We start from the raw sequence: 15487 nt of genomic DNA, 5'->3' as shown, positions 1-15487 counted from the left end.
CAACTCATGAAACTAAACTAGAACTAAACTGAAATGAAAAGGAAAACTTTAAACAGAAAAAGAAAACTGATTACAAAAACAAAAATCACAAGATTGTCATGTTGTTCTCCAAACTCCGACCACTCACTACCTGTGGTTGAATCTCAGCGGCACCCTTCTATACTTGTGTATATTGGCTCCCACACTACCCTTAATTAGAGGAAAACTCTCAGGACCACCTCCAGGGTTTGCTAAATTCACAGTGCTCCAGAGGCAATATGCAGTTACAGTATAGCTTTCCAACCAGATGAAAATGATTGTTTTGGGATTGCTTGTGCTTATGAAATGAAAAGGCATGGGGCTATGTTGGGTGTTTATAATAAAGCTTCTGATTACATACAAGTTTTTCACTTCAAAATAATTCTCTTTTACTTTGGACTCATTGAAACTTGATTCTGGAAAAAAGTGACAGCATACTGCAGAGCAGACATTACAGCATGCAGGTATCACAAATGCATTATTTACATGTTTATTTATATGTAATATTTATTACACGTATAACAAGTATATGCTTGCTACCCATATTCATGAAAGGCCACTGAGTCTCAAGTCCTGAAACATTAACGTGATCCTGCGTTCCTGCTACATTCCTGATGTAGCAGAATTTACGAAAGAATATTTTCATGGGCTGTGCATGCGCCATGCATATGCACTTTGGTGTCGCACGTGATTGTGTTTGATCATGCATCTGTATATTGGAAGTCTTTTAGCCACAGTTCCATAGCTGTCTTTAGCCACAGTTCCATAGTAACAATCTGCTGGCGTTGCCACTGATCAGTCTCAAACCCAACTGACTGACCTGGACACGTACTCTGCAAAAGCCTCAATCATTCAGTCTATAGTCTATAGTGTACATTGCATATTGCATAACACAGTGGTTCTCAAACTTTTTCATGTCAAGGACCCCCAAATTGACACTTATTAGCCCGCGGACCCCCATTTGAAAAGATATGCCAGGGACCCCCATAAGAGAAGATTGTTTACGGCTCTAGCAGTGATTCTCAACCATTTAAATTTCAAGGACCCCCAGTTTGACATGCATTAGGCTACGGACCCCCATTTAATGCCATTTCTATCTCTGGGACCCCAATTTATATTGTAAAATCAATGTTCATTTAACTCTGAGAGTGTACAAATGGAACCAAATGGACCCTAACGGGTACATTTGTACACTCTCAGAGTTACAGACCCATTAGGGTCCATTCGACTATCTATCATTTAGCTGCGGACCCCCTGGAACTTCCTTGTATGTGTACACAGAAGTTGAATTCTGCTTCAGAGCCACCACATCCCACAAGAGGCTCCCGGAAATACCGCATTGCAGATGTATGCCTCGGACAACCAGTCGATATTTACGTCTGAGACTAAGTATAGCGAATGAAGGCTTTGAAGGCATTTAATGAACATGTTTGGTGAGGGCACAGCCTGATCAAAACCTGATCAAATTAACATGGCCCATATGTTTCCATCTTATTTTATCATCTTGTCTTATCGCTTGTCATAATTGTGGCATTTTATAGTATTGCTCATTTCATTGTAGAGAGTGTTTTAACATAAACTCAACTCGGAATGTGAATATGGAATATGTATATGAATGTTGCGTTACGTATGTACTATTGTGTTTAGTTGAGACTTAAGAGTTGTGTCTTGTACTATATGCCATGTTGTATTATGTTATGTCGTGTTGTGTTGGGTTTTGTAAGTACTGTATGTTTAGCCTACTGACAACCTATAGCACACAGGGAATCTTTCCTTGAGGACAATAAAGTCATTATCATCATGATCATCATCAAGGTCTAATTTATACTCCATCACATGGCCGTGTTAACCCATTAAGACCTGAAGCCGATTCTACAAATGCCCTCTAAATCCCAACAGTATTCGGATTCAGTGGTGCTCAAACTTTTTCATGTCAAGGACCCCCAAAATTATTATGTATTTGGCCGCCGACCCCCATCTCAAAATGTTTTGTTCCAGGGACCCCCAGAAGCAAAGAATAGAGTTAAAAATGTTCACTTCAAACAATATATATTCAAAGATTTGCACACATTTTCACGATGTTTAAAAAATAGCAGATCTACAAGCTCGTAGCGCGGCACTCGGTGCCGCGCTATGAGCTTGTAGATCTGCTATTTTTGAATAGCCAAAGTGTAAACTAATGCTTTTTTAGCTCAAATGAAAAAGTGACGCAGATGCTTTCCAGGTCTTAATTGACGTTCAGTTGAAAAGCAGTCACTCCTCACCTCCAAACTTCTTCTTCCAGTTGCACGGTATCTTGCAGCGCTGGGTCTTGATGGTCTGCTTGCAGTCGGTTCCCGTGCGCGTGCCCTCCCTGGTGCCCAGCCCGCAGTCGCCTTCATTGGCCACGCACACACTCCACTGCCACTCTCCGCAGTCCGACTTACGCTCCTTCTTACCTGCAGGAAGGATCACACAGATTGAAATGCTGATATTGTACTCTGGTCCTTTTTGAATTAGCATGGATACAACTAGGGTCGTCAAGGCAGGTCAAACTATTCAAATCTCCCCCTGTTTAAAGTTTATATATGCGAGAAATCTCCACATTTTCATCAAATTACCATGCGTCTGCACAAGACATACATTCAAATAGGATATACTGGGTTTATTAAATTGCCAATCTCAACTTCAACTTCAAGTTTATTGTCACATTGTCAACTCTATTCCAACCTCATAAGAATAGAGGAGTAACAATGAAAAGAAAAAGTTAGATAATAGGACAACCATATTAAATATACATAGTGCTCAGACACTAATACAAATTTTGCAATATCACAGTCTTTAGTACAAGTAAGAGACAACACATATATAGCAATAGAATATCACTTTCTCCTGTGCAAGTAAGAAACGTAACTTAGCAGCACATACAGTATCGAAGTAAGTAAGTGTGTACATCTACGCATCTTAGGACTGTAATGTACAGTATGTGCTCCTGGCTGGCAGTGTTATTATGGCCACAGGACAGCAGTGTTGATTATGTCGACTAAAACTATGACGAAAAATGTTCGTCGACTACCTTTTCTCACTGACGAAAACGAAATAAAAACGAAATAAAAACTAAGCTATGATGACTAAAACTAAATATATTGACATTTTCGTCAACAAATAAAAACTAGACCAAAATGTTAGAGTAGAACTAAAAGACAAGTCATTTTATGTTTGGTTGAGCTCGGGGTGTTGCGCTCTGAAAATAACAGATCTACAAGCTCACAACGCGTCGCAGCGCGACGCGTTGTGAGCTTGTAGATCGGCTATTTTCAGCATGCAACCAAGTGTAAAATCAGGCATTACGACACCATCAAGGCACCGCCAACATACATTTTAGTCGACTAAATCAACTGTAGATTTAGTCGACTATAATCTTATGATATTTAGTCGACTAAAACTAGACACAAACTAAAACATTTCAGATGACTAAAATATGACTAAAACTAAATGGAATTTTATTATATATATTATATGACTAGGAAAATTTGCTGTCAAAATCAACACCACAGGAAAGTGCAGCCTGGGGCCTACCTTGTTTCTCGCCCTTCTCACCCACTTCGGCTGCCGTCACCACGAGCACCAGGAGAGCCATGACGGCCAGTCGTGTCCACTGCTGGTGTCCGTGCATTCTGAAGGAGAGACAACACCTTTAGCACAGGGCTCTTCAACAGGGGGTCCGGGACCCCTAGGGGGTCCTTAGAGTTACTACAAGGGGGCCGCCAATTTTTTGTGTGATAGGAACTTTTTTACATGAACCACTTTATTCTGAGGGGAACGTTATCCAAAAATAGCAGATCTACAGTACAAGCTCACAACGCCTTGCGCTGCAAGGCGCTGTGAGCTTGTAGATCTGCTATTTTCAGCAAAGAAGTTTGGGGTAGGGGGAAAAAAGAGCAGACCAAGTACACGTTTTCTAAGTATTGAGGGTTTAAGTGGTTAACTGTCTGAAAATACACATTAGGTGAGTCAATCTATGAAAAAAATTCACTTAATCCCCAAGAAATTGATACTAAAGGTTGGATTCTGGTAGTATTTGGCATGCTCAATAACATACTAAAAGTTTACCAAAATATACCTCCCAGAAAGCCGCCATTTTCAAGATGGCGTCCCAGATGGCTGCGGAGAGCTTAAAATGGCTCTCAAATGGAAACAAATTTACAAAGGATTTTTCAACTGATTCTGGTACCTCTATGCATGCTTAAGACCATACTACAAATTTAGGAAAATATACCTTCCAGAAAGGGTTCATTTTCAAGATGGCGTCCAAAATGGCAGCCGGGAGCTGAAAATCTCAATTTATTGTAAACCATATATTGACTCACCTACATACACGCCTATGCATAGTATGAAGCTAGCTATCTATGAAAATGTTTAATATGCAACATGATTTTATAAAACATGTAGTTGGGGGTCCCCGCTTCATCTCTCTCTCAGCTAAGGGGTCCTCGGCCTGAAAACGTTGAAGACCCCTGCTTTAGCATATAGGTTCGTGCGAGATAGATGTAGTGGGTTCTTGCCACACTGTTGTTTCCTACCATCAGTGAGAATTTAAATAAAGAATAGAAAATAAAGAATGAACATTTAGTTTAGAGCAATTGGAAGGCACCGAATTATAACAACCAGCGCAGCAGTTTGTTGTTTAACTTTTTTATAATTTATAATATAGGCTGATTTGCCCCCATAGCGACTTGTGAACGCTCAATGGCTTACGGAATACTGTGTAGGGGGCATTCAAACCCTGTATTTCCTTATTCGTTGTTATTAATAGTGTATCCATGATTTAACATGATTTAAATTTAGAAATTTCTCTTTAGAAATTAAAATTAGCAAAAGGAACTTTAGGAGCTTCAGGCCTGCCAGCATGTGAACTCTTCAAAAGCTCATCACTTTTCAAACTTCTTTATAATTCTGGCAGTTCACATAACTCTTTTTCTTTTATTTTTGTATTAAATACAGATTGATTGGTTTGTGCTCCAAAAAACATGTATCAAGATTCATTTACTTTAGTACTGTGTATGGCAGACACACAACATTCGTGGTTTAAAACATGAAAAACAGCATTCGATTGGGAAAAGCATACTCCTCAAGTTTCAAGGTTCAAGGTTCTTTACTGTTATGTCTTGTGTACAGGTACATACTGTAAGAGTAAAACGTTAAATTTAAAAATTCATTTTAAATTCAAGTTGCACATATTTACCTTATTGTTTGTTTTTATTGCATAACGTACTGTATACAACTGTTTAGTGTTTGGATGTCAGACTCCTTTAGTATATTCTGCATCAAAAACCCTAATTTTGTACCCATTGTCTTCAGTTTTGCCTCTGCTATCTTCCTTCTCTCCTCTATCTTCAGACGAGGTCCTGGAACTGGTATCATTCACCAGACAGACCACCTATCCTTTAAACCCCACCCCTTCCTCAATCAAACAGTTTTCCCTACATTTTTCCATGCCAAGTACCCCCAAATAGCCATAGAATATGGCTCTGCTGCCCTATTGCAAAAAATTTAACCCATTAAAACTCTTTGACTGCCAGAGTATTTTCACTCGTAGCGCGGCACCGAGTGCCGCGCTACGAGTTTGTATATCTGCTATTTTAGGAGGAGTAGACTGGGATCGCTTTGCTTTGCCAGTTTGCATATCCGGTCTAGAGAGAATCAGTAGACCGAATGGCAATGTTTAAAAAAAAATCACACCCAGTGTGAAGAGAGTGGTGCCTTTGAATTAGTGTAACTGGTTGCATCCTTGTGTTGCAATCAGCTGCAGCTGTTGAGGCCGTGCTCAAACGGACGGACGGACGGACGGACACGGGCAAGTGTAGGAGTGGCTGGCACCACTCAAAAATGAATGGAAAACAGGCTTTACAGCAGAAAGCCTGGCACGAGGTTAGGTGAGGAGTGAGCTCTCTGTTTGGCTTTGAGAACATCAGAGCATGAGAAGAGAAACATGACTGAGCAGCAAGCACGGGCAGAGGGTTATTGGCAAAGACCTCTTTTTGATGTGAATTTCAATTTCAATTTTATTTTAAGCTGGCACAACAGTCTTTTGAATTGAATTTGAACTGAAATTCTTTTTTAATAAATTATATTTTACTTTTTTTCTTTTAACTTTCCCCCTTCCTTTCCAATTGCCCCCATGTCACCCCACTTTGAAAACCTGTTTTCCAGACCATTGCCCCCTGACCTATTCTCATTCACTGCCAGCATCAAGCTGTGTCCCATCTGCTTTCACAGTCAGCCAGAGTTACTCCACTCTTCAAGAAACCGACTCTTGACCCCTCAGACGCTAAGAAGTACAGAACAGAATGCCTCCTCTCCTTTCTTTCCAACTTCAACCAGTTGTTTCTCTCCAGCTCTCTCTCCATCTCTCATAGAATAACATGTTGGCTCCTAAATCAGTCAGGACTCAAGCCGGCCCACCCCACTGAAACAGCAATGTTCGCAGTCACAGAGGGACTTCATGCTGCCCAGGCTCTGTCCCGCTCTGTTTTTTGTTTGTTTGTTTTCCATTTTCATAAATGACTGTATGATGCGTAAGGATATTAAAGCAAATTCAAATTCACATTTTTATACTGATGACACAGTGATTTATACTCATGCTTGCTCCATATCACAGAGCTTCAGACTTTGCATTTTAAGTCTTTACAAACTGCTTATTGTAATTTGAAACTAGTATTAAAATGCACAGAAAAGAAAGTGTTTAGAGATATGGATAGAAAATAAACTTTCATTTAAGAAACATATTGCTAATCTTGTTAGGAAGCTTAAAGTGAAGATTGGATTTTATTTTAGAAATAAATCTTGCTTTACTTCTAATGCTAAGAAAAAGCTTGTGGAAGCTATTTTTCTGTCTGATTGATTACGGTGACATTCTGTATATGCATGCAGCCTCCTCCATTTTACAGAGCCTTGACTCAGTGATCCATGCGTCTTTACAGTTTATAACAAACCATTGTATCCTTTATGACTTGGTGGGCTGGATATCATTGCCCCCTCGCACACAACAGTATAGGTTTATTTGTTATCTATACAGCGATGCTGGGCAAACTTCAAACTTTATTGTGGATTTACATACATGTATACATATCTTGTATTTGTCTGTGTTGTGAGTATTGTTGTTTTTATATGGCTGCCATCTTAGCCAGGTCTCTCTTGTAAAAAGAGATTTCTGATCTCAATGAGACTTCTAAAACTAAAACTAAAATAAGGGTAAAAATAAATAAATAAATCCTACTGTAACTGCACCCTGCAGAATTCAGTCAACCATTAGCTTCTCCTGGACACGCTTTCTAACTGCGGTATCACTGGGTGGGTGGACACTCAAGTGTACTCAATGCAGTGATCAGTCGATCCTGTAGGCTATAGCACTTTACAACATCCACAGACTCAGACCCTTCCTCACCTCAATAAGTCTGCCTACAGTAGCTCCTCATCCAAGCCTCAGTCATCTCCTGGCTTGTCCGCGAGCATGCCCACTCAAACCTCTTCAACTGATCAAGAATACCGCGGCAGCCTGACCTTCAACCACCCTAAATGTTCTTGCATCCTCGCTGCTGCCTTCCCTTCCGGATTGTCCTGAAGTTAATCTTATAAGCTTAACTTCAGGACATGATCCACACACACACACACACACACACACACACACACACACACACACACACACACACACACACACACACACACACACACACACACACACACACACACACACACACACACACACACACACACAGAGTCTTAGACTCACTCCCCATTTTTCACCACAACCTGAAAACTCACCTGGTCTGACTAAACCTCTCTCCCTTGCACTCCACAGTCCTTGTGTCACTTCTGGTCAGTGGTAACCCATTTCTTGATAAATACTTATACTTCAGTTGTTACATACTAGGTTGGCGTTTATCGGTTATCCTAGTTACTTTGTAGCGTTTCATTGTTTTTCTTTGTACTCTTCCTGCTGTTTCCTATACGTGACTACGTCATTTGTTGACTAGGGTTCATGCCATTTACTCTGATCTTGCACTTTATGCGTTGCTCTGGATAAGGGCATCTGCTAAATGCCTAAATTATGAAATTGCCTCTGGACTGTGTAACTAAGAGATGCCCAATGGGTTCTCTCCCTTGCTTCTGTCCAGTGAAATTCCTAGCACACAGCACACACTTGAGGAGGAGAGAGCGCATAGAGCTGGAGCAATTACCAAGCGTCTTGATGCCAGAAATGCTCCTCTGTGCTCAAATTACTGAAGTACAGCCTGGCAGGGCAATCATTTCCGTTTGTCGTATTTAATTAATCATGCACTGGCTAAGAGCCTCCTCGCCATGAACTTGTGCTCCTAACTTTATTTTGTTTTACTTTTTTATCATTTATATAGGCTGATTTGCCCCCATATAGCGACTTGTGATGTAGGCGACGCTCAATGGCTTACGGAATACTGTGTAGGGGGCATTCAAAGCCTGCATTTCCATATTCGTTCTTATTAATAGTGTATTTTATCCATGATTTAACATGATTTAAATTAAGCATTCTTTAGAAATTTAAATAAGCATAAGGAACTTTAGGTGCTTTAGGCCTGCCAGAATGTAGAACTCTTCAAAAGCTCATCACTTTTCAAACTTCTTAATAATTCTGGCAGCTCACAGAACTCTTTTTCTTTTCTTTTTGTATTAAAATGTAATACAGATATACCCCACAAATCCCCAACCCCCTTTTTGTGATAATGATGTGGTGTCAAGTCCAAGGCAATCTTACAATCCCAATTGAATTATAAAGAAGCAGATATAACGAGATCTAAGCAAGGAAGAGGGAAGTGAGAAAATTCAATTGAGCACAGAGATGACAATCTTTTTCTAAGGGCTGGCATTGCTGCATTGGTAAATGTAGGGTACATCGGCTTTCATTTCAGTAATTCACACCTTAAGCAGTGGGGCTCTTCGTGCAGTACAAGCATAAAGGCTGGCGAGGTAGATGGCTGCCTTTGAATGAGCACTGCACAGGCTGTTAAAAGAAAAATATGGGTCTAGGAGTTAAACTGAATGAACCGTTGAATGAACATTAATGTTTCCTCTCTGTACCTAAAGTCATTGTACAGGTTTCACATATTGGGATGCCTGCTTTTCTTGCTAGCAGCGCTTCTTCCTCTAGTATTTATTTCCCCATAAACGCACACACACACACACACACACACACTTCCTGAGTGGGAAGCAGAGCAGCGAAAATAACCATGCCGTGTTTCCTTTCTCTTTCTAAATCCCTGCCCCTGGCACCATGACCACAACTCCGCCACAAATTCTCATGACTCAAGCCTCCTTAGTTTGTTTAAAGCAGTGGGTTTTTTACATCAGAGACAAGCAAGTCAGCCAAGAATGTCACTGAATGACTCATCCCTCTATAGCCCACAGAAGGATTCTGCCCTCCACTAGATGTTGGCGATTGTGTGAAGTAGATTCTGGATGTGAAGACGTCCCGCATGCGTTCGGATGAATTTAACTTTCCCTATGGTTTGGAAAAGTTTGGTACAAATTGGAGCACATTTTCTACTGTGTCTGCATCTACTGTGTCTGATGCAAGAGAAGAGTAGAGAAGCCCAGTTGACTAAATTGTGGAGAAAATGTAAACAATAAAAAAGTTTTTTAATCTATTCTTGTCGAAACAGGCTGCTCCAGGCAGTTTCACATAGACAGTTTAACAGTTACGCTTCTGTGGTTCCAACCTTTGGTAGAGAGTGGTGGTAATTCCACATACTGAGTATACGTAGTACAAAGTACAATGTGTGCAAATTACAATATGGGCAGGGGATTTGACCGAACGTATGATGAAAAAGAATACAACCGCGTATGCTCTATTGTGAGCAAAAGGATTGTTTAGATCGAAGACATCTGACTTGACCGTTTGGCCATTGTTCATGGCTCTGATAGTCTCTCTTTCTGTGACAACGCAGCTTGCCTGACCCAGCGGCACAAACAGTCCATTGCTGGGGTGGTGCTTGTCCTCCATAATCCTTTTAGTTCTACGGTGAGTGGAGGGAAGTCCCCGTGGTGTGCTTGGCCATAGTGGCAATGTACTAATAATGCTGGCTTGTGTGCCTAAAATCGTTATTTCGTAGTATAGGATTCCTCTATTTGAGACGAGAACAGGAGAACATTATTATTAGTTAAACAATGCATCCAGTGGTGAATGCGGCCCATGAGCCAGAGAGAATTAGTCCTATCAAGCCCTCCATTTCACCCATTGATTCTGGACCCGGCAGTGGGATGTGAGGAGAGGAGTGGAGGAGGAAAGCCAATAGTGCCCTCAAATCGATGGACCTTCAATGACCCCTCCGCCCCACCCCCTGCACGGAGACAAATGCCGCACGTCATTTGCTCTCCATCTTCCCTCTCTGTCTCTCACTACCAGCACTGACGTAATCCCTGCTGAGTACATATAGAGCAGAGTCTATTTATGCCATCAGATCACTCTCTGGCTTTTCATATGGGGTGGTGAGAGACGGAGACAGATGTGCTGGAAATAACGGAGGGAGCTGTAGAAGAAAAACACTTTGGGTTGTCAGTGATCTTGGCTAGCTGAAGATTTCCACCGTTTACACCCCCCCACACACACTGCACCCACACATGCACGCACGCGTACCCCTGAATTATATTTCTTCATCTTTTCTTTATTAAACACATACAGAAAATATGTAATCAAGTAACAACTTCCCTGTGGTGTACTAACGATAGCAAAGCAAATATTATGATAGGACGCTCTTACTATAAGTAAGTAAGAACTTACTGTAAGTAAGCAAATGAATAAAATACATTTTTAAATATATTCAGCTCTAGCGGTATTGAAAGCATCATTAGCTTCCACAGCCAACGAGCCCCTTCACTCTCTCACATACAGTAAGACTGTCAAAAGAGATAAGCATAATATAAAAACTGGCTGTTTTATCCATGGCATACAGACTTGTACATGCATATCTTATGCTTTAGATATGCAGCATGATTCATACTGTACACATTCCAACTAAAACGGGCAAAAATGTGTAGGTCTGTAGGTGACTGAGACTGAGACTTCACTCACGAGATGTACATTGTATGCAAGGGTGTGAAGTTTTCTCCTCAGGTAATCATTTAGAAAATCATAAAGAAAAAGATTTCCAAAGCAGGAAAAAAGAAATATATTATATATATATATATGGAGTCAGTTTGCAGCAGGATCAATGTTTCTTTACTGTTACTGTAGGTACCAAAAGAGACTAGAGTTGTGTGTCCAGGGGAAAAGTTAGCCTGAAGCACTTCTGAGTGGATTCATGGTGTTGCTGTTTCAGCTGTGATTCAGAGAGGTAGAGAATATGCCTCACCTACACATGCAGCATATCGAGCAGATGTACTGTATTTAGTGTGCGGAGTGTCTTTGCCCCCTATATCTTATAGCTCGCTGAGCTAATCCTTTGAGAGATTCCAGTGCAGATGAAGAGAACAACCGCATCGACTCTGCTGAGCACAGAGAAAAAGCCATTTCTGTCTAAAGTGAATGTTTAGCCAAACGATAAGCCCGCTAAAACAAGCCTTTGGATTACGGATGATTGAAAATGTAAACAGTTTACAAGAAAAAAGGGCTCCACTAGAGGGGAAATAGATAAATACATGAAAAATCGCATAGAGTAGATTGATGGAGAAAAATAACTGTAAAATCTTACAGCATTAAGTACTGCATGGAGATTTGATAATGGCCTTCACCTTGAAGAAAACCCAGTCATTTCTCTTGGGGCTGTATATGCCCTAACACATTAAATCCGGGCACGCATCTGTGTCACTTTAGATTTCTTTGGCTTTTCAAAAACAGCAGATCTACAAGCTCAGTGCCGCGCTATGAGCTTGTAGATCTGCTATTTAGCACATTGTGTGCCAAAAACGTCCCTGACTGTTTTTGAAAAGGTAGAAAAAGGTGGTGGAAACGAGCCGTTTTCGATGGGCGATCACTCTGCAATGGCGGATTGCGTTAGAAATGTTATTGTTCCAGGCAATAGTCGGGACCCTCCACTGTCGTGCACGTACCCTTTGTTCACATCCTCGTCTTCGTCGAGGCTTCTACAGCACGCAACATATCAGCGTAAATGGTAAGAATGCCAGCACTAGATGTACCCTGTTTTAATAAAACTCTGGCACTTAATGTGTGTAAAAAAAAAAAAAAAAAAAAAATGTGTGCAAATCTTTGAATATATATTTTTTCAAGATTTGCACACATTTTCAAGATTTTTGCATAGCCAAAGAAATCTAAAATGACGAAAATCCCGGATTGAATGGGCTAATTGAGGCAGGCCATCATTATTCACGTGTTAGAGGAAAATGCCACACATTTTCTGACTTGTGTATTGTAAAGGTCAGACAGTGGGGGAGAGAGAGCAGCGTAGAGAGGGTCCCTGCTATCTCTCAGAACAGCCCTGGAGGACCCTCCTGGGAACTCCACTCATAAACAAAAACAGCATGTGTGACTTCTGTGTGTGTGTGTGTGTGTGTGTGTGTGTGTGTGTGTGTGTGTGTGTGTGTGTGTGTGTGTGTGTGTGTGTGTGTGTGTGTGTGTGTGTGTGGGGGGGGGGGGTTGGAGCTACATTTGAATATCTGTGCTTAATGAGAGCCTTGAACACTGTCGTGTCGTGATTGGTCGAATACTCTTGAAGAGCAGATGACAGGTTCCTGTTCTCAGTGTTTACCGGGTGGAATTACAGACTCTCTGTAGAATTGGAAGATTGTGGGAGAGATCGTCTGGCTTGAGAGACTAATTCATATGAAAACCAAGACCCTCACATCCTCTCATTGTAAAATAATACACACAGCTCATGGGATTTATATTCACCCAGTGAAAGGCTATAACAGAGATTAGATTGGTTTGTGTAAAAGCTAAGCTATAGCACAGCAACAGCAGGTGTGTGTGTGTGCGCATGTGCGTGTGTGGGCGTGTGCTGGCGTGTGTGTGCGTGTGTGTAGACTCTGAATGGAGCTACACTTGAATATCTGTGATATACGACAGGCTTGTTTAATGATGAAAACACAAGAATAACGATGGCAAACAAAGGCTCGGTGAGAGCATCAGAAACAGCTTAAATTGAAGACATCACATTATGCACGAACGCATCCATTACTTTCAGCACATTATAATCCGCTCCTCAAACACTCACTTTGTCTCTTATCATCTCCTTCATCTTCTTCATTTACCCTATGTTATAATCCTGCTATAATTAAGGAAACCTCTGTCATCAAAACCTGTCTGTTCAGCAGGGTTCTCCTCAGTGGCTTGAGCAATTGATCTGAACTTGCACACGGGCATTGACCATTAGCATATGCACACAACCACGACGCCTGTTTTTCACTTTGACCAAAATGCAAGCTGTTTATAAAGCGTTTTTGTGCAAACACCGGACATTCTGAGTTCGGACTATGGGATCTGTCGTCGCCATGGTTCCAGCACCACAAGCTATGGGAGGTTCAAACTGCACATGTGATGTGCAATGTGCAATGTTGCAATGTTCGAATTCAGGTTGTGTTATTGGCACACATAGCTTAGCTCAAACAGCTTAAACATCAACTTCTCATGGTTGTGGGAGAGAGAGAGCACTGTGTGAGCGTTGGGTCAAGTGGTCCGCGAGGCATTCGCTGGGGGTCCGTGACGACTTGCCTCACGGCTGTAGACAAAAACTTCTCTCCGTGAATCACAACGCGTGGAGCTGCTGCACCGTGTGTGTGTGTGTGTGTGTGTGTGTGTGTGTGTGTGTGTGTGTGTGTGTGTGTGTGTGTGTGTGTGTGTGTGTGTGTGTGTGTGTGTGTGTGTGTGTGCGTGTGCGTGTTGTAACTGTCGCAGCTAGGTAGACATTGACTCATAGGAACACTGTGCTGTGTTTACTTGCGCTCTTGTTTTGGCTTTCTCCCCTCCTCTCCTTTGCTCTGCTCTGTCTATCACTAGCCTGGCATGCATGGCCAGAATAATATCACTCCAGAGCCATTTATTTTTGCTCTGGCAGATTCGTCTGGTATTGATCACAGAGGAGAATCACAGTCTGTTCAGCTTCCCATAACCTTTCACATGTGTTCACACACACTGAGGTCCAGGTGGCGACATACACCGTCAAATCGGAGTGTTAATTTAACCACTTGAACCCTAGCATCCCTTTTCTGGGGGAAAATTTGCCAAAAGTAGCTGTCTTTAAAAGCACGGAACAAGTATTAGTTTACTATGTATAAGTTAAGTGGTTAACCACATTAACCTTGGCGTCCCTATTTTGGGCATGTCATTATAGGCACCAAAAAATTAACAAAATCAGAAATATTATTAAAAAAATTAAGATGGCAAAAAATTGCAAAAATAGCAGAAACAAAATACAAACAGCAGATCTGCAACCTAGGGTAGGACATAATACTTACGGATTCCAACTTTAACTGAGCAAGTGCAAATGTATTTCTACTCTTAAGAGTTACAAATGTATAAATAAACACTGACGATTTGTGTATGTATTAACCAATTAAAAAAACCTCTTCTGCGGATCAAGAAAATCAGTTGACCATATTGACTCGGTGGCCATTGTGCTCTTACATCACACAGGAGGTGGTAAACCCCATAAGCAAGACATACTGTAAGTGCAAAATGACCGCCGTGAGAATATGTGGAATTTGTTATTATTTGCCCTCTCCTACTATAGTGTACAGTATACATTAAGGGCTAACACATAGATCATATAGTGGAACATTTCCTTCTACTTTAGCGACCCCTTTACATTTTGGGATGGGTTCACCAATGACCACATGCTGGGCACCAATTGGGTCAATATGTTTGACTATCTGGTTTGGCAATATCATTAACATGTTATAAAATCTAAAAACTGGAGTTAGATATATTATTATAAGTATAAAACATATGTGGAGAAAACCTTTTTAAACTTCTAGGGCCTACTGGTAGTGTGCACAAGAGATTAGCTCCGGACACACAGACTTCTTCTTTAGACTCCTGCAAAGCCACACTTCAACAACTTAAACCCTAAACTTAGTTGACCGGGGTCCCCTCCTTTTCAAGCTCTGCTTGTAGATCTGCTATTTTCGCCAAATGTTCACCCCAGGATAAGGACACTAGGGTTCATGTCAGGAACCGGAGGGATCACAGGCTCGCCACAGGTGTGAGCCTCCACATGGGCAGAGATAACATTTCTCCTTCAGACGGAGGCTGAAAAAAATATCCAAACGTGTGGCGCTTGTACTCGAGCAGCTATTTATAGTCAGCGGTAGAGTTCGGTGATTTAAGATCGTATCAATATAACGCCACACCATTTTCATTCACACACATTCAAAGCCTCTAATCTCCATTCCACCCACCGACACACACACACACACACACACCAGGCCCGGCGCCAGGATGAAATGACTGAGGGTGCAGTTGAAGATTGTGAGGTTGCACACCAGTCGCGCAGCATGCACGCGC

General features: G+C 41.4%; 1 protein-coding gene across 2 annotated transcripts in view; it reads right to left on the bottom strand.

Annotated features, from left to right (window-relative positions):
* The window catches only part of ptn (pleiotrophin), an 84733-nt gene that overhangs the window by 13456 nt on the left and 55790 nt on the right, over positions 1–15487 (bottom strand). For both annotated transcript variants that reach the window (XM_080421456.1, XM_080421457.1), the window contains 2 exons: positions 3577–3674; positions 2283–2456 (listed from right to left, as the gene is read on the bottom strand). In XM_080421456.1, the coding sequence (XP_080277582.1) occupies positions 2283–2456; positions 3577–3673 (271 nt within the window). In that variant the 5' untranslated portion in view covers position 3674. The remainder of the gene's footprint in view (positions 1–2282; positions 2457–3576; positions 3675–15487) is intronic.

This window comes from Gymnoscopelus braueri (genome assembly GCF_963280865.1).
Source record: "Gymnoscopelus braueri genome assembly, chromosome: 23".
Classification (NCBI taxonomy): Eukaryota; Metazoa; Chordata; class Actinopteri; order Myctophiformes; family Myctophidae; genus Gymnoscopelus; species Gymnoscopelus braueri.
Note: the sequence above shows the minus strand (reverse complement) of the source record. Positions and strands in the feature narration are given on the sequence as shown.